At 37.6% G+C, this 27798-nt stretch overlaps 2 protein-coding genes across 2 annotated transcripts in view; one reads left to right on the top strand and one right to left on the bottom strand.

The window, feature by feature from the left end:
- Window positions 1-787: 787 nt before the first annotated feature.
- LOC139948585 (polycomb complex protein BMI-1-A-like) lies at window positions 788-23616 on the bottom strand. Its single transcript, XM_071946756.1, has 8 exons — window positions 23355-23616; window positions 10727-10872; window positions 8483-8579; window positions 6581-6687; window positions 6007-6224; window positions 5184-5282; window positions 4593-4682; window positions 788-4189 (listed from the first exon to the last, which is right to left on the bottom strand). The coding sequence occupies exons 2-8, from the start codon at window positions 10839-10841 to the stop codon at window positions 4004-4006; spliced, it is 912 nt and encodes a 303-aa protein (XP_071802857.1). The 5' UTR covers window positions 10842-10872; window positions 23355-23616; the 3' UTR covers window positions 788-4003.
- LOC139948582 (uncharacterized) overlaps window positions 8527-27798 on the top strand; it is a 48733-nt gene continuing 29461 nt past the window's right edge. The window contains exon 1 of the mRNA XM_071946753.1: window positions 8527-8595. The gene's annotated coding sequence lies outside the window, so the exon portion shown is untranslated. The remainder of the gene's footprint in view (window positions 8596-27798) is intronic.

Genomic DNA, 27798 nt, shown 5'->3' with positions numbered 1-27798 from the left:
ATAGGCCTTTATACCCGATGCAGAAATAAACATTGGATCATTGATGCAACCCTCGCCAGATTTCTAATTGCATCTGCATGCACTCCACACTTGGTACTTTTTGCTTAGCTTTCAAAAAACAGCTATTATAAGCCCCCATGCATTACAATGTAAGTATTTATTAACATTTTGAAAAAAAAGTGTGAGCCATGTCACGTCCAATTGAAGTCCACATGCTTGCCCTGTGTTTCGAATGTCTTTACTTTCGAAACGGTTTCACTTGCAAAAACCCGTTTTTAAAACTGAATCAAAATTTGCACATGGTTGTTCAACACTAATGTCTGCACAAATAATTTCGATTCTCTCCTCGATCACATTGAAACCCATAGTGTAAATTACAACGCCAAATGTTTGACATGTTCCCTAGCTGTTTCCGATTTGAGCACGGGGGTTAGTTTGTATAGACGATGTGACCTGTGACATCACATGTTCACAAAAGAGCCACAGAGCCTCACAGCTCAATGGAAGAAAACATAAAATCTTATATTTAATGGAGAGTGCACTGTCTAATTCTTGTCAACTTTTTATATGATGAAAGGGGCACATCTCAAAACTTGTCCAATCTTTTACTTTCATAACTCTTGGTTTTATGTGGAAATTATGACACAATATTATGTCAACTTTTCCATAGGACAGGGTAGTACCTTCCCTGCCAGAATACTCAAAGAATGAACAAGGTCACACAACAAAGTTCACATGGTCTATATAGTGCTACTGGAAAAAGAAAACAACAACCGAATTCAAAGTATTATTTTGTTCGGGCAGAGAAAGTGGATATCTCTGCCATTTTAATATCTCTTTTCCTGATATAACAGTGGAAAGTGAATAACATTGTCTTGGCAAGAATAGAAAAAAAAGCATTTTATTAGAAAAAAAAGTACTCTCAAGTTCCCATACGGGAGATCACATGAAAAATAATATATACCTATAAAATAAATTAATAATATGTAAGAGATCATAAAAGTGGATTGTTAAGGATTTCAAAGTTGTTTTTTGGTAATTTTAAAATTAAAAAGATGGCCAAGTAACAGATAGTGTAAATACAACTGTTAAAATACATTGTACTTCAAAGACTATTATAGAAAACAAAAAGTTGAAAACGAAAAGGAAAAACAAATGCAAGAAATACCAAAATGCATTTGTGAAGTTGACTTTGCAGACTAGTTTGGAAAGTAAGATTTTAAAGTTGATTTTGGAAATGCACGTTATTTTAAAATAAAAAAGATGGCCGACTAAATGCTGGTGTAATTGCAATTTCCATGATTATCCGATACAAAAAATTAAAAAAAAAAACAAGTGCAAGAAATACCAAATGCATTTGGTGAAGTTGAACTTACAGATTAATTTGGCCGCAATATAGGAAGCAAAGTGACGTGAAAATTATCAAAAGCTAAACAATAATTCCCATGTTCGAAGACTTGGTAAATTTAGGAATTAAAAATGTTAGTGGACAAAACCTTATGAACCGAAATATTATATAATCAAGAAATGTATACAGTTGAAAAACTATTACAAAAACTACGTTTTTGCAGTCGTGGAATAACATGAAGACCATCTGTTGCCCCTTTTATTGGCATCGGGTGCCCCTTCTTTAAGTTGTCAAATGACAATTGTTCTTGCCCCATCAAAGAATAAATTCCAGGCCTTGACAGCAAAACAAAGTTATTCTCATCGGAATAGGGTTACCAACCAAACTAACATGTCACATTTAGAATATGTGACTGGTATCCTGCTTATGTTTGCTGAGCAGAAAAATTGTTAAGCACAATTTGCTGCATGCTTGTAAACAGCTGTATGAAGCAGCTCTATGAAAATTATGGCCCATACGGTAAAATAAAAATTTAGTATTCTTTATACCCGATGAGACTATAGACTAAATGTGATAAGATTCCTTCAAAAGGTGGATGGTGTACGAAAATTAGTGCTCCTGTTAAGAATATAAATATTGTGGTTTTATTGTGTCTATGGCTACCCCAAAGTGAAGACTCATACCTCAAACCTTCAACCGAACATTGGCTGACAAACACCAATGTTCAGCATTCCCTCAAAATACACCACTAGCAGTTAGCAACAGAGAAAAATATGCCAAACAATTTCCCTGTAACTATACATACGCAATTTTTAACGAATACAAATATTATAACATGTTTTATACAATGGTAAAAGAAAATTCACAAAATCGCAACAGACAAAAGTGCAAAGAGCAAAATAATTATGTCATAGCTACTTTAAAATAATAAAATATTATAAACAATATTAACACATTCTATTCACCCATTCCCTTTTTGAATACCACATCAACATAAACACATTGTCAAAGACCTGTACAATAGACATTTATCACGGTGTGGCCATTTTGATTTTACTTCATTCCAACTCATTGTAACCAAACTGAAGCTGGACGAAATAATAGTCTAGTGCCATGTTTGCGCAATGAATGTTAGCATTAATTACTGTTATGGAAACAGGGGACATGACCAAGATGGTGACAGCGTGATAAAGGTTTATAATAATAACAAATTCTAGCTATAAACCCTTCACTAATTACAGTATAACACAACATGACGTACGGGTAATTTCTTTGTACATACTATGGGATGCTTCGCCTTGCTCTATTGTTGGATACAACATACAGCCAGGGCCCAATTTCATAAAGCCTGTAAGCACAGAAACTTGCCAAGCACAGAGAAGTATTGCTTAAAAGAAACATGTTACCAGCCAACATTACATTAGGTTTACATTGGTGTGACTGGTGCCCCATTCAATTTTCGCTTAGCAAAGGAATTTGTCAAGCAATATTTTCTGCTCAATAGCTATATGAAATTGGGTCCAGGTCCCCACACACCCTTACTCACGGTAAGGTCCCGTCATCTAACTTTCTCCACATGAACCGTTTTTACAATTGAAAAAGAAAACCTGCTAAACAAGTTGTTTTGCGAAACAAGAATAACTGATACACCGAATAAACAGTGTCTTTTCGCGGATGGGAAAAATAGAAACAAAAAAATTGAAAGGAGAAGCCGACGGTTTCAACTTCAATTGTCACACTTGTATAAACCCAATAAAAAGTGGACAAAACTTTGTACCTTTATCGACCGTACAGCGTCATAACAAATGATATAGTACAAAACAAGTTACATATTTTCATGAACACCACATTACACTGAGGTTAATATAAAAACCCGAAGTGAGGTTTAGGTATACAATTTTATAATGACGGCAAAATGGAAAAGCATTTGTACATATACAGGCTTCTACACAGCATCCTTCGTCGGATATGGTCCCAAAAAGGTTATAATAAAAAAAGAACAATATACATCTTGCTCTGACTCTTAAACGAGGCTGTCACCAAATCGAGTCTATTGCCAAACCGAAACTGTTAACAGACCGTTAAATTTGTACTTCGTTTTGACTCTTCGTGGCAATCTAACTTACACACTGGAATTTTATCAAAATTTAAAAATACTTATGTGTAACAATTTCTTACAATGTAAAGTGAAAAGGGTGTGGTAGTTTATGTTCTTTTTTTGCTCTATAACTGGTTCAAACAAACCGGCGTGACTATAATTTGATGACCCTTGAAACAAACCCCTAGATTTTACTTCAAAATCCCACTGTCTTGGAACAGAAAAAGAAAACCTTTAAATGTTTCGATATACCCATCCGAAACTCTTAAAAAATCCCTATAACAGCAGTGAAGTATCTCTCTTTATGTAAAAGATTGAAAATTTCACTATTGTCCGAGTGGTTGTAGTTTCGCTCTTTTGAGAGTGAAAGTCAATCTGTGTCACTTTTTTTGAGCGAAATTTGAAAAATCTTCACTCTAAATCGAGTTGAAAGTACCCGTCTTTCACTCTAAAAAGATATGTCCGCCATACTGCTCTTTGCAAGAGTGGTATGGCAGACAAAACGAGTGTTATTTAGTTTACTCTGTCACACTAAGAGAGTTTGGTACGGTCTTTCATCACGTCACTAGCACAGCCTGAGGCCGGGAGATGGTCACTTTAATCGGTTCTTGAACCTTGGCAATCTTCGGTGCTGATTCGCCATTACTGGAAGCTGATGATGACGTCTTGGTGACGTCAATACAAGTCCTTTTATTACATGGAAACGGTTCACAGACGCGGTAGAGAAGCGGCAGGGGTCCCATCTTCAGAAAAAAATTGAAAAAAAAATGTGAATGTTATATCCGTTGATTTTGACTGGTTGACAGCAAGACTGGGAATTCAAAAGTTGCACAAACTGGGGTTTTGTTGTTTAGATACAGATGGTAAAATATTGGATGTTAAATTTGACAACACGAAAGTTGTCACACCACAAAAACGGGGAAAACTTTTACACCAAAATGCGTTAAAACTTGAAACAACACTAATTTCTGCAACAAACAATTATCATTTGTGTTATTTTAATACTTTTATGTTAATGTTGATGTTCTCTTCACTTTTTATAGTTACAGCAACCATGGTGACAATTTTAACACCCCGATTTTTGTAGTGTAATACATTGATGTTCCATGACCCAATTGAAATTGATCAATTAACCAACTAACTTACTCTTTTCCACGTGTAAATGTAGGCTAAATCCATCAAGGTGTAATCATCTCGAAGAACTTGGTCGCGGCCTTCTCTGTGCAAAATATCAATCTGAAAACAGTGCAAGTTCAAACCATTGCAATAATCACGAGATAATAACATGTATACTGGCAAAGTGTAATGGGGAAAAACAGGTGCATACATGTTTCGATTTATAGGTCAACAATGTTTTTTCAACAGTTTCCTAATCACTTTCTGTTATTGACAGTTTACCGCTGTTTGGGCTATGATTATTTATATAAACACTATAAATAAATTATTACTATTATTATCCGTTTTAGTCAGTTGTTTGTGTAAGTTGATTTAAAACATATTTTGCTGATCTTTGTATCCTGTATAAGAATTAATCATTCCAAATACGTCCTTTTGGTTGGTAAGCACTTGCCAACTTAGTTTTCTCCATAAATACATAAATAATCAACAATAAACACTATAAATAAACAACTCACCAAAAATAAACAAATACTCAAGAGGACAATTCTGCACAGTACAAGGAGGTAAATAGCATACACTTAAAGTATTCTCTAGTGAGCTAAACTTCAGTTCACTTACCTTATAGCCTGGTGGTAAACCAAATTTATTTCTTATAAACTTCTTCAAATGGCCAACTTGCACAGCAGCTGGACATCTTAGATATCTGGCATCTATGTCCTGCAGGAGAAAATATAATAAATTAATAAACTTTAGTAATATTTCTTTTAACTGAGAGAGGTTTGCGGTAACACCATGTGAACATAGAGCAATGAATGTGAATATCTCTTTTTGAGTAGTATTGGTTCTGAAATGAACCCTCATCGGCTGTGCTACATTAAACCAAAACAAGCATTTGAAAATGTCCGTCTGTAAAGGCTTATGCTATTCGACATTTCTCTATTGGCTATCCTGGGGAGCTCAAGGCTTAAAGGCAGTGGACACTTTTTGTAGTTACTTAAAATAATTATTAGCATAAAACCTTACTTGGTAACGAGTAATGGGGGGAGGTTGACAGTGTAAAACATTGTGACAAACGGCCCTCTCTGAAGTAATGTAGTTTTCGAGAAAGAAGTAATTTTCCACGAATTTGATTTCGAGACCTCAGATTTAGAATTTGAGGTCTCGAATGTGTGACAAGGGTGTTATTTTCTTTCATTATAATCTCGCAACTTCGACGACTGATTGAGCTCAAATATTCACATCAGGTTTGTTATTTTATGCATATGTTGAGATACACCAAGTGACAGAAGTGAGAAGACTAGTCTTTGACAATTAATAATAGTGTCCACTGCCTTAAAGTTCCAAAACAACAGTTATTATAGTATTACAAAACAACAGTCCACGTGGACAGTCTGTTGTTTGTATACATCGTTTGATCTCAAACTAGATATCAAGCCCTCGCCTTTTCTCCGGAAATCGCGTTGCCATTTATATCTGTTCCCATCTCATGGGAATTTCCGTCCCCGTTCAGTTGTCTTTTGTCCCGTGTAGTTGATGCCCTGCTTTGGTGATACTCAAGGGAGAGACTGATCATCTCATCGGACGTGTAGATGATGATAGAGTCGTCACAAATCTTGGTTGAGTCGTCCGTATTGCTCGAACTTGTCGACTCGTCGTTTTCTATAATAATGCGAGAAACGATTCAACCATAGGTCATCCAGCGAAATGGGCTATCTGTCTCTCTCTAGTCAATTTTCATATAGGCTTGTGTTTGTGGTGAAACATGACAGGTGTTATGATAAAATGTGACTTAACTCGTCATCTGAAACTCTCATGAAAATGGTTTGTACATCTTTCATGCAACCATACCGGCGAAATTATATGCAGTGTTGAATGTACTTACACTTTTATTTTACTTCAAACGATACCTCATTTTGTATATTTTAGATAAATTGGAAGTAATATTCCCAAAACGTCGTTAAGTATCATTATAATATTAAACTAAAAGAGGGTCATAATGGGAACCGTTTACTTACCAGAATGTTGAATATGTGTGCGGTGAAATTCCTTTCTTCTGCCGATTTCATCCTTGTAAAGTCCAGGAACCATCTTATAGACAAGTTTCTGTAGTGTTTTGTCAGGCCTAGAAATAAAAAGTTAAACGTTTGTATTGTTTGACGTTGAATTGGGAAGGAACCAATTCCACTCTTCTGAGCACTTTTTGCTAATTTTGTTCAGCAGTTTATCAAGGAAATATGGCAGTTGCTCAAATCTTCAAGAAAACAGTGTTCCTTACATATTATTAACGACTGGATTTCCCCCCTTAGTCTTTTGATATATTGTAGGTAGCAACGAAATTGTCAGACAGCAGCTTTAAAAATGTTGCCATATAGGATACGACTTAAAAAGGCACCGGACACAATTGGTAGTTACTCAAAATAATTGTGAACATAAAAACTGACTTAGTAACGAGCAATGGAGAGCTGTTGATAGTATAAAACATTGTGAGAAACGGCTCCCTCTGCAGCAACGTAGTTTTTTGAGAAAGAGGTTATTTCTCACTCAAATATTTAAATTGAATTCGAGACCTTAGCTGAGGTCTCGAGTTCAAGGCATATGAAAACGCACAACTTGTGCGACAAGGGTGTTTTTCTTCCATTATTCTTACGCAATCTTCGACGACCAATTGAGTTCAAAATTTCACAGGTTTGTTATGTTATGCATATGTTGAGATACACCAAGTGAGAAGACTGATCTTTGAAAGTTATCAAAGGTGTCCATTAGTGCCTTCAAGTGGTGTTTGAAGCTTTGCATAGTGCATAATATTAATGAGAAAGAACTATACATTAGTGAACTTGTGGGTACAACCATATATAACTAATTATTTTGCATTTTTTTTCTTCTTAAAGGCAGTGGGCACTATTGGTAATTGTCAAAGATTTGCCTTCACAGTTGGTGTATCTCAACATATGCATAAAATAACAAACCTGTGAAAATTTGAGCTCAATCGGTCATCGAACTTGCGAGATAATAATGAAAGAGAAAAAACACCCTTGTCACTCGAAGTTGTGTGCGTTTAGATGGTTGATTTCGAGACCTCAAGTTCTAAACTTGAGGTCTTGAAATCAAATTCGTGGAAAATTACTTCTTTCTCGAAAACTATGGCACTTCAGAGGGAGCCGTTTCTCACAATGTTTTATACCATCAACCTCTCCCCATTACTCGGCACCAAACAAGGTTTTATGCTATTAATTATTTTGAGTAATTACCAATAGTGTCCACTGCCTTTAATAAAAAATAAAGAGCCAGCAGATTTTATAACCGATACTATTATTTTGAAATATGGATGTTACTAATTCTGTACCATGTCTCCGATCAGTTTGTGACGGGTGTCAATCAACAGGGATGTGGTTTCTTATCGAACAAATCAAGGATTAATGCGCAAGGAAATTTTATTTTATCTCTAAGATGACACATGTGTGATGTTTCTGACAGTAGAAAAAAGGACATGCATCGTTGGAAAGTTAACATCTTTTAAGATGTTAAAAATACAATGTTGGCACACACCATTTTGCTGTTGCTTCTGCTGCTGTTCATGTTTTTTTGTTTTTTTTTCATTGGTTTTTTTATTAAAATAAAATAAATACAAACGAGAGGGGACCATTACGTGTTTGAAATAGATCAGTCTCGAAAATGGTGATGTTTCCAACTATAATTACAAGACTGTGCGTCGTTGGAACCTAAACAATTTAAAAATTAAATGTAATGTTGCCACACACCATTTTGTTGTTGTTGTTGTTGTTGTTGTTGTTGTTGTTGTTGTTGTTGTTGTTGTTGTTGTTGTTGTTGTTGTTGTTGTTGTTGTTGTTGTTGTTGTTGTTGTTGAAAGATCAGTCTTGAAATCTGTGATATTATAAATAATACAATATTTAACTGACCTTATTTTCTGCATAGGTCTGGATTTATGTACCAGGACATCACATGTTGGACACTGTTTGCTCTGTCTCAAGTATGCTACAATACACGCTCTGCAATCTGCAAAGATATAAAGGTAAAGTCAATCTAAGATCCTTGTTATGAATAAAACCACGAACTAACTGTTCGATAATATTGTTCGATAATTTTGTTTGATAATTTTGTTTGATATTGAAACCCGAGGTTCATCTCGCTTTAAGTTTAAGAATTAAAACTAATCGAAACCAGCAATAGATTAAACATCACTGGCCCCGAATCGCCAAAACAGACTTACCATATTTTGAATATTCAAAGTGAAATTTCTCGTCTAATCTTTTAAACGTATTATTCGGCGGAAAATATTTAACTGTTCGGTACTAGCCATGAAACGATACGTATACACCACTATACAACCATGGAGGAATAAATTTATTCCTCCATGATACAACCCATGCCAGTTCACACCATATGAGGAACCTAAAATCAAAGATGACATCAAATTTGTTTTGTGGGAAGTACCCGAGTATGAGGTCCCATCGTGACTCACGTATCCACATTTATACCCACTTATCCGGGCAACAATGCTACGTGCGGATCGACCAGTGACAGAACCACCAGTCAAACAGGACAGTGATTAACTCGCTTGATAACCAACGTAATTAAATAATCTCACATCACTTATTAATAGAGTTGAAGCTGCCGCCTGCAGTCATGGATTTATAAACATTCCCCACGGCGTTTATTTTGTCCATTTAAGCTGAAGGTCGCTCGGCTATACATTTGCCCAAACTAAAGTACGATCCACCTAAAGCAGAATTATTAATATTAATTTCTGAAGAAACATGTTTGGTAGTCACTCTTAAAGACAGTGGACACTATTGGTTATTGTCAAAGACTAGTCTTCACAGTTTGTGTATCTCAACATATGCATAAAATAACAAGTAAAAATTTGAGCTCAATCGTCGTCGAAGTTGCGAGATAATAATGAAAGAAACAACACCCTTGTCACACGAAGTTGTGTGCTTTCTGATGCTTGATTTCGAGACATCGAATTCTAAACTTGAGGTCTCGAAATCAAATTCGTGGAAAATTACTTCTTTCTCGAAAAGTCACTTCAGAGGGAGCCGTTTCTCACAATGTTTTATACTATCAACCTCTCACCTTTACTCGTAACAAAGAAAGGTTTTATGATGATAATTATTTTGAGTAATTATCAATAGTGTCCACTGCCTTCAAAATAAGTTGCTTTAATAAAAAATAATTGCATTTGAATACAATGTCACTAAAATAGTCACACTAAGGGAACTTTAGTGAGAAAGTGCCCTTCACAGTAAGTCTTCTATTGAACATAAAAGTCCGCCCTTAGAAAACAACACAATAAAATAAAGTCATCATAAAATACTAGTCATATATAGTTACAATCGAAACAACCATACGTAGACGTCTAAACCACAGGATATAATTGAAGGCCTACCCCGACGTAGGAAGGGCATCTTCTTTTGAAAGTGATACCCGATAACCTGCTTTCCACACGGCGTTATTATTGAAAAAAAAACGGACCATGCACGGACTGTGAGGAGTCGATACTGTATATTATATTCCCAGATACAGGTCCGATACTTGCCCCAGGTCATTGCCTTGGTGCACTTAAAATGCTCCAGTAGAAATGTACAATTTCCTCATAGGATGCCCTTTACCAAGGAGAAAATGCCTTGGTTCCATTACCCTTTCCAAAACGAAGCATACGGGCCTGTGAGTAGGTTTGTTTTATTTGTGGGTGGCCGAACTATACTTTGACTTCAGCGCTTACGATGGAGAGTGTCCAACAAAAAAATCTATCAATTAATATTCTGTCAAATCGCAGCTGTAAATTCGTTAGGTATTTACAAATAAAATTAAACAAAACTAAATTAATCAAACAACAACCCCGACGCATTGTATCAGGTAAAGTGATTTTTTTTATATTATGCGACCTGACGGTATTATTTGCTAGAAGAAAGATGTCTTAAGGTTTGGAAAGAACGTGAACCCTTACATTTTATAAGTCCTTCATCGTTGATTTGATCAAAAATACAAAAACTAAATTCATTGGAAACAAAATTCGGTTTATCATGAATAAAACAGTATATATTTAAATTTATTTGAAACATATTATTTCACAAGCTAAATATTATTTTATATTTGAAACAAAGCAATTGGGATATTTCAAAGAAAAAAGCAAAACTTACAACTGTGCATGCATTCAATAATGGTGGTTGCGTCTACGTAGTATCCACCGCATAGGATGCAGACAATCAGTGGGTTTACATCAGCCATTTTCGGGCGGGGTGGTCGCTCTCCCATCGTGCTCGAAGGTAGCTCCGTGGTGGTGTGACTAAGGGCACAAAGACAAAATCGAGTGCTTAATCAAAAATCCTAACGTTGTTTACGTGATTAAAACCGAAGGTGTCTATTATCAGTGGTGGTTGGAAAGCTTCCAGCTACGGCTAGTACGGCTATACTTCCGCGTCATCGTGCGTTTTGATGTATAGGACGTCCTTAGAAACACCCTTAGCAACAGCCGTAGCCGTAGCTGCAGCCGTCAATTCGGATACAGGCTATATCTTTCTCAATGTATATGACACTACACAAACACTATGTGTTTACAGAATCAGTCAAGTGTACACAGACGTGAGTAGGGATTTGAACGCAGTTAAAAGGGGCATTGGACGTACAATGGAAGGAATACAACGGTCCCTGGGAGGGGTGTGGCTATTCAACAATGAGAATACAGCAGCACAAAATATTATCTAATTTGGGAGCAGGAACAAAAAGCTATTATTAAGCCTTCAAGAAAGACTTCCCAAGGGTAGAAACGTCGGGCTTTTATAGTAGTATACCATCGGTTGGTAATCAATTTCGGCAACAACTAATTATGTTTTCTCAATTAGCGAATAAGACAGACTTCAGTAGGCCATTGAAACAAATATATATACATTTTGCGTTTGAAGCACCCATGCTGTTGTTGCGCATTAAATCGCTAGTTCTAACGGCACACACTCGATACTGTGCTAAGATCCGGTAACATGTGTTCAGTGAATTGTAAAGCTATCTCTATCATCCGTGATACAAAATAAAATATACATTTCAAACATCCTGTTTTCATCATAAACTGAAGAAGACGAAAAATACCACACAGATAAATGTTATGAATAGTGACGTCACGCTTCACGTACAAATAAACGTGACATCACTGTTCGTTTGTAATTTTTTGAGCGTTTTTCTTTCCCTATACCGCGGAGGAAAAATAATTTATCCTCCATGCCTGTATACTGACAGGATGTATACATTAATATGATATTATTTTCTGTTCAACATAAGTATCAAATTCATGAAATGTGTATTTAACCTGGAAACTTGTAATGTATGCACCTTGCAAATTATACTCTGTAATTGTACATGTATATCTTCAGTTGGTGTGAACAAAGTATTAACAAATTGTGTTAATATAGGAGTTGAGGCATGGTGAGGTATCAATATATTTGGTTTGTGGTAACACCATGTGTGTATCTACTTGCCGGGTAGAGTTTGTTCTTAGAGAACTGTCTTGCTTTATTCTAGTACCGCGGAGTAGATGTTTAGGGCTTCGGGGGACTTCTCAGTTGTGAAAAGAACTGTCCTGCTCTTTAAACTATTACCCGACCGGGTGGTATAGAAAATAGAATGGGACTACTACTTTAGCTTATTATGATCGTGATTAACTGTACTACCCCGGATTTGGTTCTTAAATTGTGTGAACAAAGCAACCATTTGGCTAATAAGGCCATCATGTTTATTTCTGGTAGTAATTATAAGTGCGGTTTGCATAGGGTTTGTTTTCACCATGATTCCTTGTTGGACCCTTACTTCTGATACGGGGAAAACAAAGTAGCATCATTAAATTTTTGTTATGGACATCTAGCTATGAGCAAATTGCTGATAACTTGGAATTTGTCAATTTTATTTGAGTCGGCAGTGCGTGGTCAGTCTTCCGTATAATCAGGAAAATTACACTGCATGTGCCTTTAATGTCTCCCTTGGGCTACGACATCATCACGATGTAGCTTTTCCACCACTATTCATTAGTGTGGGCATAATAACGTAAGGATTCAACGCATAAAGCTGGTTCTAATGACTGTTATACATGGAATGTCCATAATGCAAACATGGGGTACTAGACACAGATTATACAAAGCACTGACACCAAGGAAGATGGATTAACCTGGGGCGGAAGCATCTTTATTTGTTATAACCAGGGGCTGGGTTTTGTTTTAACCTGGACTACGCGTGTTCGATATTTTGTATTGTTAATTTATAAGTAAAGACGCCGGAATGGCAAACATTGACAATACGCTGGGACACCTCGATTCCACTGAACAGTAATATGCCTTCTTTATGACACCATCAGGCCAACCAAAAACCTAAAAAACATTAATCATATTTCAAATCAATGCATCAATGTCCACGTATTACATGAACATAATGGCACAAAATGTTGCTATTTCAAACCGAAGGAATGGCTTCAATATAGATTTTGACACGAGCCAGTGAAGCCCAAAACGGTGTGTTAAACAATTTAACTGTACCGTAACGGGGTCAATGCTGCAACAAGGTGGTTTACAAAATACAAGTCAATATAAACCCTGAAAACATCAAAACCAACACGATAAAAGAGGAAAATGGCTGAAAGTGACAAGCAATGCCATGCGTGCAACTTCTTTTAGGAAGTAGGTGGTAGGCCTAGTTTAGTTCCATGAATAACCAGTGTATGGATACCTCCTAATGGTAGACAACATCTTTACAAACCACTTTGAGGTTGGGCTTTAAGCTTTTTTAAGCACTCAAACTTGTCTGTTCAGCTAAGAAGAAGTTTGCTGGTTTTGGGTGTTCGTGATAAGCTTTATTCGCCTTCCACCTATTGGACCCCGGTTCGAATCCCCCTAGGGGTAGGAACTATGTTGATTGGGTTTTCAGTCTCTATACCCGACTGCGTGGGCTTTCCCTTGGGTAATTGCCTGGAGTTTTCCTTCCACATCTAACTAAAACTGAAACTTCCTTCGTTGTCTTCTCTCCATCATTGGGTTCTTGGCTGTAGTTGAGTGATTGAGTTTGCTTTACTGAGAGACTTTGGCTTTGCAACCGGAATAAATGAAATGAAATGAAATGAAAGAAGATCACCGACCCATCATGTACTGAACTCTGCAATCCGTATAATAAATACGCACACAAGTTTTGAGTTCACTCATCAATTTGCCCGAAAAGTTCGGAGACTTTAACTGTGTGACGTTAAATGGGAACTATCGACATTAATGAAATCATGAAAGAGAAAGGGGTATCGACGTTTCGAATACAGTGCTATAACTGTCTTCAGCATCTTAATTCTTTTGTAGTGTACAAATGCCGATAAAAACTACCACAGTGAATGTAACGTGAGACATACGAGATGATTAAAAAGTAACGCGAGTACACTTGGGCCGATCCAGCCTGAAAAGTTCACCTTCAGTTGAGCCTCCGTGTCAATAAACACGCCTAATGATGAGTTACAGGCTATGACTGTTATGATATACACTCAAGCAATACTACCAAGCGCTCGTAAATTATTCGTATGCACTTCACAATGATGTAGGTTTATGATACGGCAACGATCTTTGGTTGTATTCCATGTGTGCTATTATCATCATCATCATAGCAGTGGTAATCGTTACACAAAAGGGGCCAGTCTGTTTCCCAAGTAACCCCGGGTTCATGAATAATGAGATGACCACACTTTTTTGCTTGTTTTCATCATATTCCCAGGTCCGGGTTTGTGGATGATATGAAAAAGGCTGCTGACAAACTTGTGTTTCAGCTTATATGCATCCTGTGTATTAAGATAAAATATAAAGAGTGTTACACTCAAAGTCTGCGACGCCTTAACTTCACATTGTTTAGGGTAAGGCCTAAAACGCTTCGGTATTTTGGTAAAACATTGCCGAAAATATGAGTGAGCAATCAAATAATAATAAAAATGAAAACGTGGAAATTAACAAGGCATCGTTTAAATAAATTCGATGACGTTTATTAAAATTTGACGTCACAGGTCACGTCACAGGACACATGATCTACACACAGACGACGGAAATAATTCCGAAGACTTGGAACATCTTTATGTTCATCAGTGAATTGTCGAAACTAAATATGAGCATGGATGGATATAACCGACTATGATATTTGACACTGTCTGTTTGAATGGGCACGTCGTAGCTTTCTGCACGTCTCTTGAAATGAAACTTATAAAAGGGATGTACATGTACACTGCTGATCGTAAGTATAATGTTGTGACAACATACACTTTGTAAACCCCAGGTCAGAACTGACGCAGATTTTGAGAACCAGCAGGTGAGGACCTGACCTATTTAGGGTCATGCTGACCTGGAATTCGGTTTAAAGATGGGATTTTTAGCTCGGATTCTATACGACTTCTTGACCCGATATTGAACTAATTTGAACCCAATCTAAAAAATTGGAAAGCCAAGAGTTAGTTACATTCCTAAAGAGATCTAGATTTATTTTTTCGTTAATGAATTTCATGTTTTTGTAGATAAACAATAATTTGAAAATCTTTAATCTTGGCTATAAATGCGGCATTTCAATCACCACAAACCAACATACGGTTCAACCGTTCATGATATACAATACAACCAAAAGGATACAGTTTGCCTAAACACGTGCTCGAACAGTCGGCCACACGCGTTCGTCTTTCAACAAGTTCCCACGCCTATTGCTTCTCCCTGCGTTTTTTTCTTCGTGGCGTAAACTTCAATTGCCAAGTGATGAATAAAACAAAACTTACAATTTAAATGGACCGTTGGTTTCATTCAAATACACACGAGGCGGGACGTTGACTATCTCAAAAACGCGTGCTATTCAACGTTGGTTGGTCAGGCAATCATTCTGCTGTTGTGAATTGTGGTTGGTGGGTGGGTTGGGCGGGTATAGTGGGGTGTGTGTATACTCCAGGGTGTGGTTACAAACTGAAATTGTCTGTGGAGGAAAATACACTTCACACAAGGGGTAAATAGGCCTACTATAGACCATAATCACATTTTAAAAGCAGTGGACCTTACACTATTGGTAATTACTCAAAATAATTATTAGCATAAAACCTCACTAATTGGTAACAAGTAATGGGGAAAGGTTGATAGTATAAACATTGTGAGAAACGGCTCCCTGAAGTGACGTAGTTTTCGAGAAAGAAGTAATTTTACGCGAATTTGATTTCGAGACCTCAGTTTTAGAATTTGAGGTCTCGAAATCAAGCATCTGAAAGCACACAAAATCGTGTGACAATGTTTTTTTTTTATCCATTATTATCTCGCAACTTCGACGACCAATATTGAGTCCAAATGTTCACAGGTTTGCATATGTTGAGATACACCAAGTGAGAAGACTGGTCTTTGACAATTACCAATAGTGTCCATGCAGTGTCTTTAAAGAGAGATGCGATACATTTGTTATTTTTATTTTAGTGAGTATTTTTTTATTGTGGCAAGATAAACTGTAAGTAGGTGGGTTGGCACAAAAGGATGTGGTTTAGCGGAGGAGGTTCAATCTACTCGCAAAGATGCAGCAGGGGCAGCACTAACGGAAGTCACAAGGCTTCCATTAAAAAGGCATGCAGGATTGATAACAAAACCAGGCAAGCCCTTCTCGACTAGCAGAAGTTATTAATTTAAACTGTTTGATTATTTCCGTCTAGAGCAGAAGTTATTGATTTGAATTAAAACAAATTCCTCCTGAACAAAGACCATCAGACAATACCGACGTCATTTAGTACACGATATGACCAGTCAATCGGTAAAACGTGTAACATTTTTAAAAGCTCATTGTTTTAACTGTTGCCTGTGAGTTAGTTCATTTGAACAAAATACCCTGGTCCAAATTCTGAAGCTCAGCTAGAAAAATCTGCCCATTAAGCCGACTGGCGGGCAATGCAGTATTCACAATTCAAGCTATCATTATTTGCCCGACACCTGGGAAAGTAACTGTCTTTCAACGATCAGAACATGGGTGTCCTGTCAAGGAATTGGGCACATTACAAAATGAAAACATGTTTTTTCTACTCTTGTAACACTTGAAAAAGGGATAATCCATGGTAATTACCTCATTCCAGCAGGCGTACTTACTGGAGCCGATAATAAAACAGGTGCCTTCCCCTAATGATTATTTAAGTGATGATAAATAAGACGAGTTACAGGGTATAATTTAGTGCCCTCAGTAATTCATATAATGTGTCTTTGAGCCTTCAAGGCCAAGTTGGAGTGGGATTAGAGCGCTGGCGTGATTACTATGGTTGTCCCCGTCGATCAACGGTTTGCCCCGTGGGCAGGCTGATCTTGCGGAGAACGTAGGCGAGGAATATACGCGTTCTCCCCCACGACCGTCCACCCAGCGTCTCGCTCGGTTAGCCACTATAAACGGGGTTTTGGGGTTGCCAGGGCACGCCAGTTCCATCGACTAAAGGACTCCAGAGCAGTGTCAGAAATAACGGCTGTTTTGTGAAATAGTGTCTTATGAGCATCATCATGGAAACAATTATAAAACAGTAGTGTAAACGGACTAAGGCACTGGCCACGTTTGGTAATTGTCAAAGACCAGCTCGCTTGGTGTATTCCAACATTATGCATAAAACAAAACAATCCTGTGAACATTTGGGCTCAACTGATCATCGAGTTTGCAAGAGAATAATGAAAAAACACCCTTGTTGCTTTACTTCGTGAGTTTCAGATGCATAATAAAAGGCTTCAGCTGAAGTCTTTAATTGTTTGAGTAGAAATTACCACTCTCTCTAAAACTACGTTCAGACGAAGCCGTTTCTCAAATTGTGTTACACTGTCATCCACTACTCCATTACTCGTTACCAAGTAATTGTTTATGATAAGTACCAATAGTATCCAGTGCATGTAACACATGTCTATCATACGGGTTATTAATCACGCATCGCAACGGCGATCTTTCGAAAAACAAAATAGTAATAGTTCGCGTGATTAATTTACGTAAGAACGAGGCACTAGCGTACGTAATTGTCACAAGGAGATGGTTTACTTACACCATTGTTTTCCACAATTGTTTTCTTCCCTCAGCTGAAGAAAACAAACCACAAACTGATAGAATAGCACATAAATAATGACGTTGTGACGTCAAACGCGTGAGACATTTATTTCTGTAACTGCTCACGAGGCTCACAGCTCTTTCTGAATCAATACAAACTGAGACAAATTAAAGCGATGTCTGTCATTTTCCTCTCTCTTCACTTTATGGTAAAGGGCAACTGCAATTTCTTCTCTCCTTTGACCAGAGTCCGGAGCCGTGACCGGCATCCTGCTGTTTGTGCCTTTCTCACTTGTGATATAGGTTTTGAGGCTTTGAATTGTGAAATTTGAAACTTCTTGTAGTTCCTGCGGGCACAACTGAGTAAACAATATTTAGGTTTGAATTTTGGCATTTGTGTTCATATCTTAACCTAACTTCCGATTAGTTTTCATCACCCCCCCCCCCCCCACTCCTTAAAGGGAGGGTACACCTTCGGTAATAACTCCAAATAATATGAATGACCATTAAAACTTGTTTCTTGGTAAGAAGCACTGCAGCTTCAAAGGAATAATATGGTCTTAAAGAGAAGGATTCATTCAATCCGGAGAAACGTTTTTGAATGAAACGTTTCTTTCTCTGATATGTATTCCAATTACGGATTGTTCTTTACGCATAATGGACACAACCGCCACAGATTGTTATTCAGTAATAATAATATTTCAAAAACGCCACCACCTTTTGAAATGAAAGTTTCACAGTATTTCCCATCTACCTACATAAACAGGATTAAAACAACAGAACTGTTCCAACAACCGAAGTTATACTTTGCCTTAAAATCATATATATTGGTTCATGGCATCCGAGTTGCTAAAACATAGTTTAACCAAATGCACTAGATGATGTTTGGATGATATTTAATGACAACTTTGAACAAAGCTGCGTGTGATGTAACAAATCTGTCCGAACTCAAATTTAAATACATAATTTGTAATGGTTCAATTTGGGTAAATGCACTCTCAGTTGGAATAATTATGTACGGTTACCGTACCAATAAGTATTTGTGTACGTCGAAATGTTTTTAGTTTGCATATGAAATAGCCTTAGGGTGTTTGGTTAATTGGATATTGATTGTGTTATAGTATTCAATTAATTAATGTAACTCCATTCCTCTCAAGTCAATACCATTACTAGTTGCAGTATTTTAGCTAAATGGCAAATAGTTTCCTGAAGAACAAAGTAATGTCTAAAAATAAAATAAACTAGATATTATACCGCACCAACGGTCTCTATGCATCAGTAGTTTTCAACGGCTTTGAATGAAATTTTATGTGCTTGTCCTACTGTGTATTTTTTTCCTTTTTTCCGTTTGTCAATAGATATTTTCATTTGTAAAAAAATAAAAACCAGTCGACTGTCATGTTGGCCCAACCGTTCACAATTCCGGGGTGTGGGGGGGGGGGGGGGGGGTGGTAAACATTGGTAGTTCTGAATGACCTCCTTGTCCCCGAAGTGTGCCCTCTGTTACGAGGGGAGAATTAAGATGCACGCTCACAGTGAGCCGCTATATGCACTCTATTGTCAGAGAGGGTTAAAGTGGGATTAAATGATCATCTTCACCCCAAGATGTGTCAACATGCATCCTACGAGGCTGAAACCAGACTATAGCTGAACCAGACTGTTGGGAAAACAGGAAGATATGTAGTGTATGGAAGATCGCTCAGGTGTCGAGAGGGGAATTCGTTTATTGTAAGAAGATCTGTATTAGGTTAAGGCGTTATGGTTTTGGCATTGGGAAGTCTCTTCCCGACGTGGTTCAGGGGTTGCAGTTGCAGAGCTGGTTCGACGGGTTCTGTAGATGGCATGTGGGGAAGGCGAGATACGACATAAGATGTACCAAGATCGGTACAGCTTTAGCTTTTATACTCTGGTTTCGGCATAATGTGGAATGTTTCCTTGCACCGTGGTTGAGGGGTGTAAAGGGGTTAGATGGCTGGTTCGACGAGTTCGTGCAACGTTTTTTAGTTTGTTTGTTTGGTTGTTTGTTTGTTTGATGATCTTCCTGTCCATGGAACTCGGCATTTACACAAGGGGATATAAATGTCAAGATCACAGCAGCTTAATCGCTCTAAAACTTGGCAATGCGGTATACGACATGTCTTGAAAACCCATGCCGCGTTATCTATAGAATATTGGTCAATCTTGGAAGTTAATGGGTGTTTCTGTGAAGACGGACCGTCCGACCTTGTTTCATCTAACATTATTGTCATGTCTTAAGTTTAACTGAAGTCGATGGATGTCATACCCCAGCTTCATCCTTCCTAAATGTCTTTCTGGTTGTTTACATTTGGAGCGTGAGAAGTGGTCCGTTTATGATGGCATCGCGCTAAATCGAAAGGAATGCACATTTCCTGTTCATGGACAAACATGCCCATCAAAAAAGTGTTGGCTTCTACACAAATACTTGCCATCTTGGCTGCAAATAATTGTTTCTTAATAACAATACAACGGTCGTAAGGCTATGGTAATGGATACAATCTAATGAACATTTTCCAGTTTTACTTCATGAATCTTAACGCTTTGTAAAGATTGGACTCTTCTGAAGACAGCGATCTTACTTCACTGAATAAATTATAGAGTTATTCATGTTAATACTTCCGGAAGAAGATATATTTGAAGACAACACACACATCTACATCGAGCCTTATAACCACACTGTAATAACATCCACGTATATGCAAAAATAAACCCCTATAATAATAACAACATCAAAATTGATGCGTGTATGGACAAAAATTATAATGCGACAAATTTATAATCATGAATTTGATTACGCTCGACGAACCTCTGCACCACATGAAACGTGCGGTGTCTGCTCTTTCTTGTAACACGCTAGCCCCACCGGGACTGTCAAAAGAGACTCCCCGTTCCCCTTTCATGGCTGAGCACAAACCCAACTGATCAAATTTCCAGGGGGTATACACATTCTTGTTTATTTATTTTACAAGGGAGTGGATATAGACTGAAGCATAGAAGATCTGTCTTCCGTTTTGGGGACCATAATATAAGTATTATTTAAAAAAAAAAAACAATAACATTAACATGCAGAAAGAGTATTGTAGTTGTTCAGTAAATCACTAAGAGATAGTAATGTAAAATTGTAAGCCTATAAAGAAATGTTACAACTTATAACATTCAAAAGGCAAAGTTAAGATTTACATGCCTGTGCCTATATGCTTCGAATTTGAAAGGGCAATGGCACCAAGGCATTTTCTCCTTTGGGGAAATTGTAAACTTCTAATGGGGCATACATTTCAAGCAATGCAATTATCAGGGGGCATGGGGCATGGAGGCAATCGCCGTGGTTGCCTCCGTGAAGCATCAAGCCTGAGGGAGAAGAGACTAAAACAATGAAGATCTGTCTTCCATCTCGGGGACCATGATAAGTATTATTGAAGAAAAGAAAGAAAGAAATTGTACAGTTAAGTGTATTGTACTGTTTAATTACTAAAAGAGACATGTACAATTGTGAGCCAAATGAAATTATACAGTACATTAAAAGAGGCACAGTGAAGATTTGAGACGAGATAGATTCCAAAAAAACTTTTTAACATTGTTGAGTAAAGACAAGACACCTCCCCGCAGCTTTACTTTTCTCTAACACTCCGTGACGCATGGAAACTTCAACCACACATCGATTGTTTTGCCCTGGCATAATAATCCCATAGATTCGCGGGTGTGATTCTCTACACCCTCAACTACTAAATCAAAAGACCTTGTGTTCCCCGACACTGTGTTCGTCACCCTTTTCTGTCTTGGAAACAGTGATTCACAGCATTGTTGGCCGGCCCCGTCTCAAACGGGTTCATATAATAGGAACGACAACCAAACTTCTGGATGAACAACTTTCTCGGCTAACGGTTGTTTATCTCTCGATGGCCAGTTGATAAGTCGCGTGAATGTGCAACACTGATCAAACACGCCTGATTAGACGTGTCCGACAGTAACGCTCACAGCCAAACCAAACACGGAAACGAAATTGCTTACACAAAAACACTCACCACTATAGCTTTAACACGAGTAATCAGTGTTTACACAGGATTTATTTGATATAAAGTTTCAAATTAACCAAAATGTTCTCTTCAAGGCATAGGCCTACTCCAAATTGATTTTAAAAATGATGTACTAATGTCACAGCTCTCAATATAATTGTTGTTAATGCAAATTCATTGAAATTCTGAAAAGGTCAGATGTTTCCTTTCGGTATTCTCATTTTACATTTGTAATAGAAGCCTATTTATATGCTTGTTATTAAGTTACGTTTTCGTAGTTTTATTTGCACGATTAAAACTACTTTAGGCCTAAAAGATATTAGAGAAACGGTAGAAACGAAGTTCGTTTAATGCGACTCTGCAAATAAGTCTCAATTTAAGCCTTAATAAAAATTAGTCCTGCCCTGCCCTAAATGTCCTCAACGCCGATAGCAGGAGATCTGCTCAGGCAGTAAACTGAGATGGACAACACAATTTAAGAAGCTTCATAAAGGCTTTTTATTAATCGAGCTAGAATCCCTACTCATCGGAGGTAGAATCGCCCGACCACATTACACAATTCGTACAAAAACTGTTGCAAAAAAAAAAAAAAAAAAAAAAACTAGTTTGAAAACAATGAGTCTCGTCATTAAGGATTTCCTTATTAATATGATCCAACGAGGAGGACGACTGTAAACCGATACAGACAAATAAAAAGCTCCATTAGGCAGATGTGTAACAAATGAACCAAGCTGGAATCACTGCTTAATTTGGCAGAATCGCCTAAAAACACCCAATAATTCGTTTAAAAAAACTATAAAAACGCCAACCAAACCCCAGAGTTAATTTGAAAACAATCAGTGTTCGAAATAAACAAGATTTTCTTCCTGAAAGCATAACCCGCGGCGTGCATAATTTTGCTAAGGTCGACTCCTCCTCAACATAGTGCCGTTCAACTCGACGATTTCAAAACGTGACATCTACGGAATAAGTTCATAATTTCTTGACCGATCGTAATTTCAAGAATATTTTTCAAGTATTTGCCTCTCGAATATCGGAGGTAAGTGACCATATAATTTTTTCGACAAAATATTGCGTAAAAAGCCGCAAAATTAACGTTAATTTTTACGAAAATATATTTTATCTGGTAAAATTTCTCTGTGGTGTGACATCCCGAACGAACACCGCAATCGAATTCGTTCAAAAATAGGAAAATCAAAATGAAACGATTTCATGCAAAAAGAGAGACATAAATGAAGCAAGAATTTGTGCCAAAATCCACAAAACTTCTGAAATTAAAGCCGTATGCAACACAACTACCATCACACACCAATTTAGATTTCGCACGTATCTTCACCAATCCCCCAACGTATGATTCCAAAAGCTGTCGAAATTCGGTAAAATGTCACCCACAGAAACTCGCCAGAATGCCTTCCATATGGCACGTCACACTCCAATAAGGCTCCATTTCGTTTCATAACGAATACAGGATTTGCTCTCTGTTTTTTCACGGGTCAAGCAAGACCGGAAAACAGCGTTTTCAACGAAACTTGAATGAATGTCGCACAGCGCGATAAATCATTCCCCGATTCAGTAATTCGCCATCTTGAATCTCACAACTCTCCAATTTCCCCGGAAGAGTGTCACCAGTTGTCGTCACTATTAAACCCCTTGCGGACCACACCACATCAAACCCTTACGAAATCGAGTAGCATATAAACCATACATCATGTTTTACCTTAAATCCTATGGTCTCCGCGGCTGAATTCCACAAAAGCGCTGAAAAACAGATGAGTTTTTAGACGTCGTCGCGATGAATCCTGCGTGAATTGTATACTCCTTATGTACAGCGTACAACTGCACCACATACAAGGCCGTTGATGCACTGTGGCTGTATATACAGAGAGCTCGTTACCCACGGTTTTCACAACACACACGTAGGCGGGCTGCAAAAAACACATCCACCATACGTTCACCATCCGTGGATATGGGTATGAGGAGGGAAATGAATGGCGTTTGGTGATCACGTGACGCGAATTCCAGTCAATAGCTTGTGCATTTGATCAGCAGCTAGCGTGCGGGCCCCCGTGTACATTAATATAACCCCGGGATCCCTACGGCCCACCTTAGCGGGTGAATCACTTTGCTCCGGGTGGACGCAGCTCGAAGTCAACCGTCGTAACGGAGTAACTGACATTAGAACTGACACACGGGCCGAGATCTGTCTCAATTCGCGCTGGCAACTGCTGGGCGGGGAAAAAAAATGAGCCCAACAATTCTTTTAAAAAAAAACTCTCAAAGTTTGAGTGTTTCCAGTTTGGAGGCCATGCCACACGAGGCAATTTACAGACAACCAGTTTCTCAAGAAGAAAACACATTCGTATTTGAATGTCCACATATTCCTTGGGAATCGTAAGACCCTCCATGGTAAGACAATGTTTTGAGAAAAAAAATATGCTGTGGTCCTTATAGCCTGAACCCTAGTTAAATATTTGCCTCCAAGTTGCCTCCAGGTAGGTTTGAGTGTGAAGTTTCATAACTATATCACGTGAGGCAATTTACATCCAACCAGTTTCTTAAAGAAGTAAATACATTCATATTTTAATCTTCACATTGTTTTTCTTTGGAATCGTAAAACAATGTTTGAAAAAGGGGGGAAAAATAATGTGCTAAAGTGGTCCAGCCATTATGCACTCACAGTCTAGTTGGTTGCCTCCAAGTTGCCTGTACGAGGTTGCCCCGTGTGACAATTCCCTATAGAAGTCTGTTTTCGTTACTTATTTAAACGAGTGTTTTTGTGGATTTAGTCTCGTTCAATGAGTATTGATTGACCCGTGAATTCTACGGGTTGAACTTATTGCTTGTTTACTGATTTAATTGCCTGATCAATCCGGTGTTACCAACAAGGTTCGTTTCGTCACTTTTGTTTGGGTGTTTGCTTTTGTAACTTGGCTTTATCGAAATTGCGAGTTACAAAGGTCATTCGGATAGAACTGGTTTTTAAAAAGTCGGCTTTGTCAATCAAAAATACAAAGATCACATTGCCAACGAAGGCAAGGTTCCCATCGTAGTAGTTGAAAGCTATCAAATAATCGGGAAGTTTTTGTCAAGCGAGGAAAAGCCCGTTTTCGTTTCGGTTACAACGAGTGATAGTTTATAAAAACAGTGTAATATAAACACGAGCAAACCGTTCGTGATGAAATAGTGATGCTGAAAGTGACAAAATAAGGAAGGTATTTCAGGATTATTATAAACATTTTTTTTTGTTAAGAAACTCATCTGGCAATCAAGCTGCAATTGGTAATCACAATAAGGAGCCGGACATGGCAGAACCCCAATGGGTTATGATTATACTTGGGCATTGAGAGAAACGTTATGATTCATCTTTATAGAAGTAAAATACAAATAAATAACCATTGTCGTTATTATTTCACCAGAACGCGAATAGATCCAGAGAAAATAACACACACATTCGTTGGGGGGGGGGGGGGTGCGATGAGTAACCATTATGTTCTCAGTTTGCATGGAACGTGTCGTACTGAATTCGACGACTTTACAAAGCCCGGATTGAACTTAGTTGAAATGAAATGATTTATTAATAACATATGTATAAAACCCATACATAAACAAGAGGGCAAAGTACACCGAATACATTTTTTTTTTACCGAAAAAAGGGTATAAGCTCTTTATAGACAATAAACTTTCTACTCTCCTTTTAGGTCTATAGCAAAAACAACAACTGATACAATTCAGAGTAAAAAATGGACTTAGTACACCATGAAAAAAAATCAAGAGGATGTAAATGCCCAAAGCAATAAAGCTGAGATCCGTTTCTGTTTTTAACTTGATCCTTGTTCTATTATATGGGACCACTCTGCACTAAATCGTCACCATGGCAACTGCCCAGAATGTCACACGACTGAAGGATCGGTACAAAGTTTAAGTAGGATTTGAAACTTTGCATGGTGGAAATAAGATAATAGAAGAGTTTGCGGTAACACCATGTAACTCATTTAGAGTTTGTTATTACATGGTGTTACCGCAAACTCTTCTACATACAAAGTTTAACTTTATAAATGTTGAGGCAAATTTACAAATTTAGCGAATTCCCCTTACACCGATTTGGATCAAAGTTGGTTTCATTATTAGAGAATTTCCTGACTATAAGAATTACATTCAGTAATACAATAGTTGTGCCGGGTAGGGGGGGGGGGGGTAACTGCCAATCCATATGTAAATGTGCTCTTCGAAATGAGCAAACATTTTGTTTCAAGTGAATATTTTTACAGTTTTAAATCTTTCTCAGAATAATGTTCAATTATACGGTGCCCTCCGAATCCATACTGTGAAAAGTTGAACTTCTTTATTAATATTCAAGTTTTATTACTTTATTCTATCAAAACAACTACATTCATAAATCTGAGAAATCCTTCAAGCGCGGGATCAATAACATTAAGAGATGTCATCATTTCCGAAGATTGAGGCATGTGGTCTTATTCAAAGTTCTTGGGGTCCTGCCAATGTGTATTATTTACGACCTGCTAAAGGGAAGTTGTGCTTTCAAATAATAATAAAAAATCACCAAACTGCCGCTCACCAAAGATGTAGTTTCTTGTTGCTGTGTTCATTTTCAAACATAGTGCAATGAACAATTTGCAATCATATGAATTCAAAACATTACTCCAAAGTGCTGCTTTCATTGCCCTTTGCTGCAATGATTGCACTGACTTAATTCGTTGCGCAACGATGGAAAATCACCGTGAAAGTATCAAGAGCAGCAAATTTTGATGTGATTTCCGGGAATGAGTTGTCGTTACCAAATTATGCGGTAGATTCGTTTGCAGAACCTCCCGATGGTGTTATACCTTTTTGAGCAGTCACTTTTCAGATACTCGGCGACCACGTTTGAGTAGAAACAACGAGAGTCTGTTTTTTTTTTCTTGTTTTTTTTTTCTTCAAGGATTATGCAATGATTCTTACCGGGCTAATGTCGAGAACAATTACTGTAATCGAAAAAGTCTATTAATGTTTTGTGAATATTCGGAGTAGATAGTGAATGTGCGTAACATGAACCTGTTTCTATAATGTATTACACTGATTTTACTGATTTACAAGAACTGTCTAATATTTGCAAAACGAATCGAACCCCATCAAATTGAATTGTCGATCCATCCATTATGGGTGGAATATACTGTTCAACAGATTTCATTTCCCCCTCCGCACCCGGCAATGTATTTAAATTGTTCTCATCGTGTGGTTTTTCTATTCGTTTGCAACAGCGCGCTGAAGCAGGAAGTATACCGTCGTTTACATTTTCATTTACATGACAAGCTTGTTGACCTTGAATAGTGTTAGTTTTCATTATCCTTCGTCAATATTTGTTTAAAGCCGTTGAGATTCAAGGGAGGGGTAAACCGTGTTGTCGTGGCCGAATGAACCCCGCCCTGCCCACACTTTTTCTACTGAAACAGGGAAAACCACGCCCACCCCGAAATCTCCTCAATAATTCAAAGATTGCAAGAACACAGTTAAAACAAAAAAGGAATGTCAGGGGGAAACCACCTGTCTTTAAGTTATGTATGTTTTCATCTCGTTATTTACAAACTGCATTTCCAACATTTGCGAATTGTGAAACTATAGTATTGAAACCTAATAATGTCGAAAGCGTTCCATAGAGTTTAAAACTATCAATGTATTTTGAAGACATGACAAGTCGGTGAAAATGACGAATGGGATTTTCAAATCAATTAATTACTTTCTTCAAAATATGACTTGATATTTCAACAGGTGTTACCCGGCGCGCTGAAAGTACCATCTCCCGCACAGTCTCTACATTACGAGCTATCATTATGATAAAGGTTTACCGTGCTCATATCGCATTTGAACATGAAATAACGTTGAACATTCGTTAATTTTACCAGATGTCATTGTGGTAGAAATTTCCTTTTAAAGGCACTGGACACCTTTGTTAAATTGTCAAAGACCAGTATGCTCACTTGGTGTGTCCCAACATTATGCATAAAATCACAATAATTTGTGATTTTGTTTTGCTCAATTGGTCATTGAAGTTGGAAGAAAATGGTGTCAGAAAAAAACACCCTTGTTGCAAACATTTTGTGTGCTCTCGGATGCTCATTAACAACAAAGCTTCAGGCCTAAAGTCTTGAGTTAGAAAATCACCT

The sequence above is a fragment of the Asterias amurensis genome, chromosome 16, assembly GCF_032118995.1.
Source record: "Asterias amurensis chromosome 16, ASM3211899v1".
In the NCBI taxonomy this organism is placed as follows: domain Eukaryota; kingdom Metazoa; phylum Echinodermata; class Asteroidea; order Forcipulatida; family Asteriidae; genus Asterias; species Asterias amurensis.
Note: the sequence above shows the minus strand (reverse complement) of the source record. Positions and strands in the feature narration are given on the sequence as shown.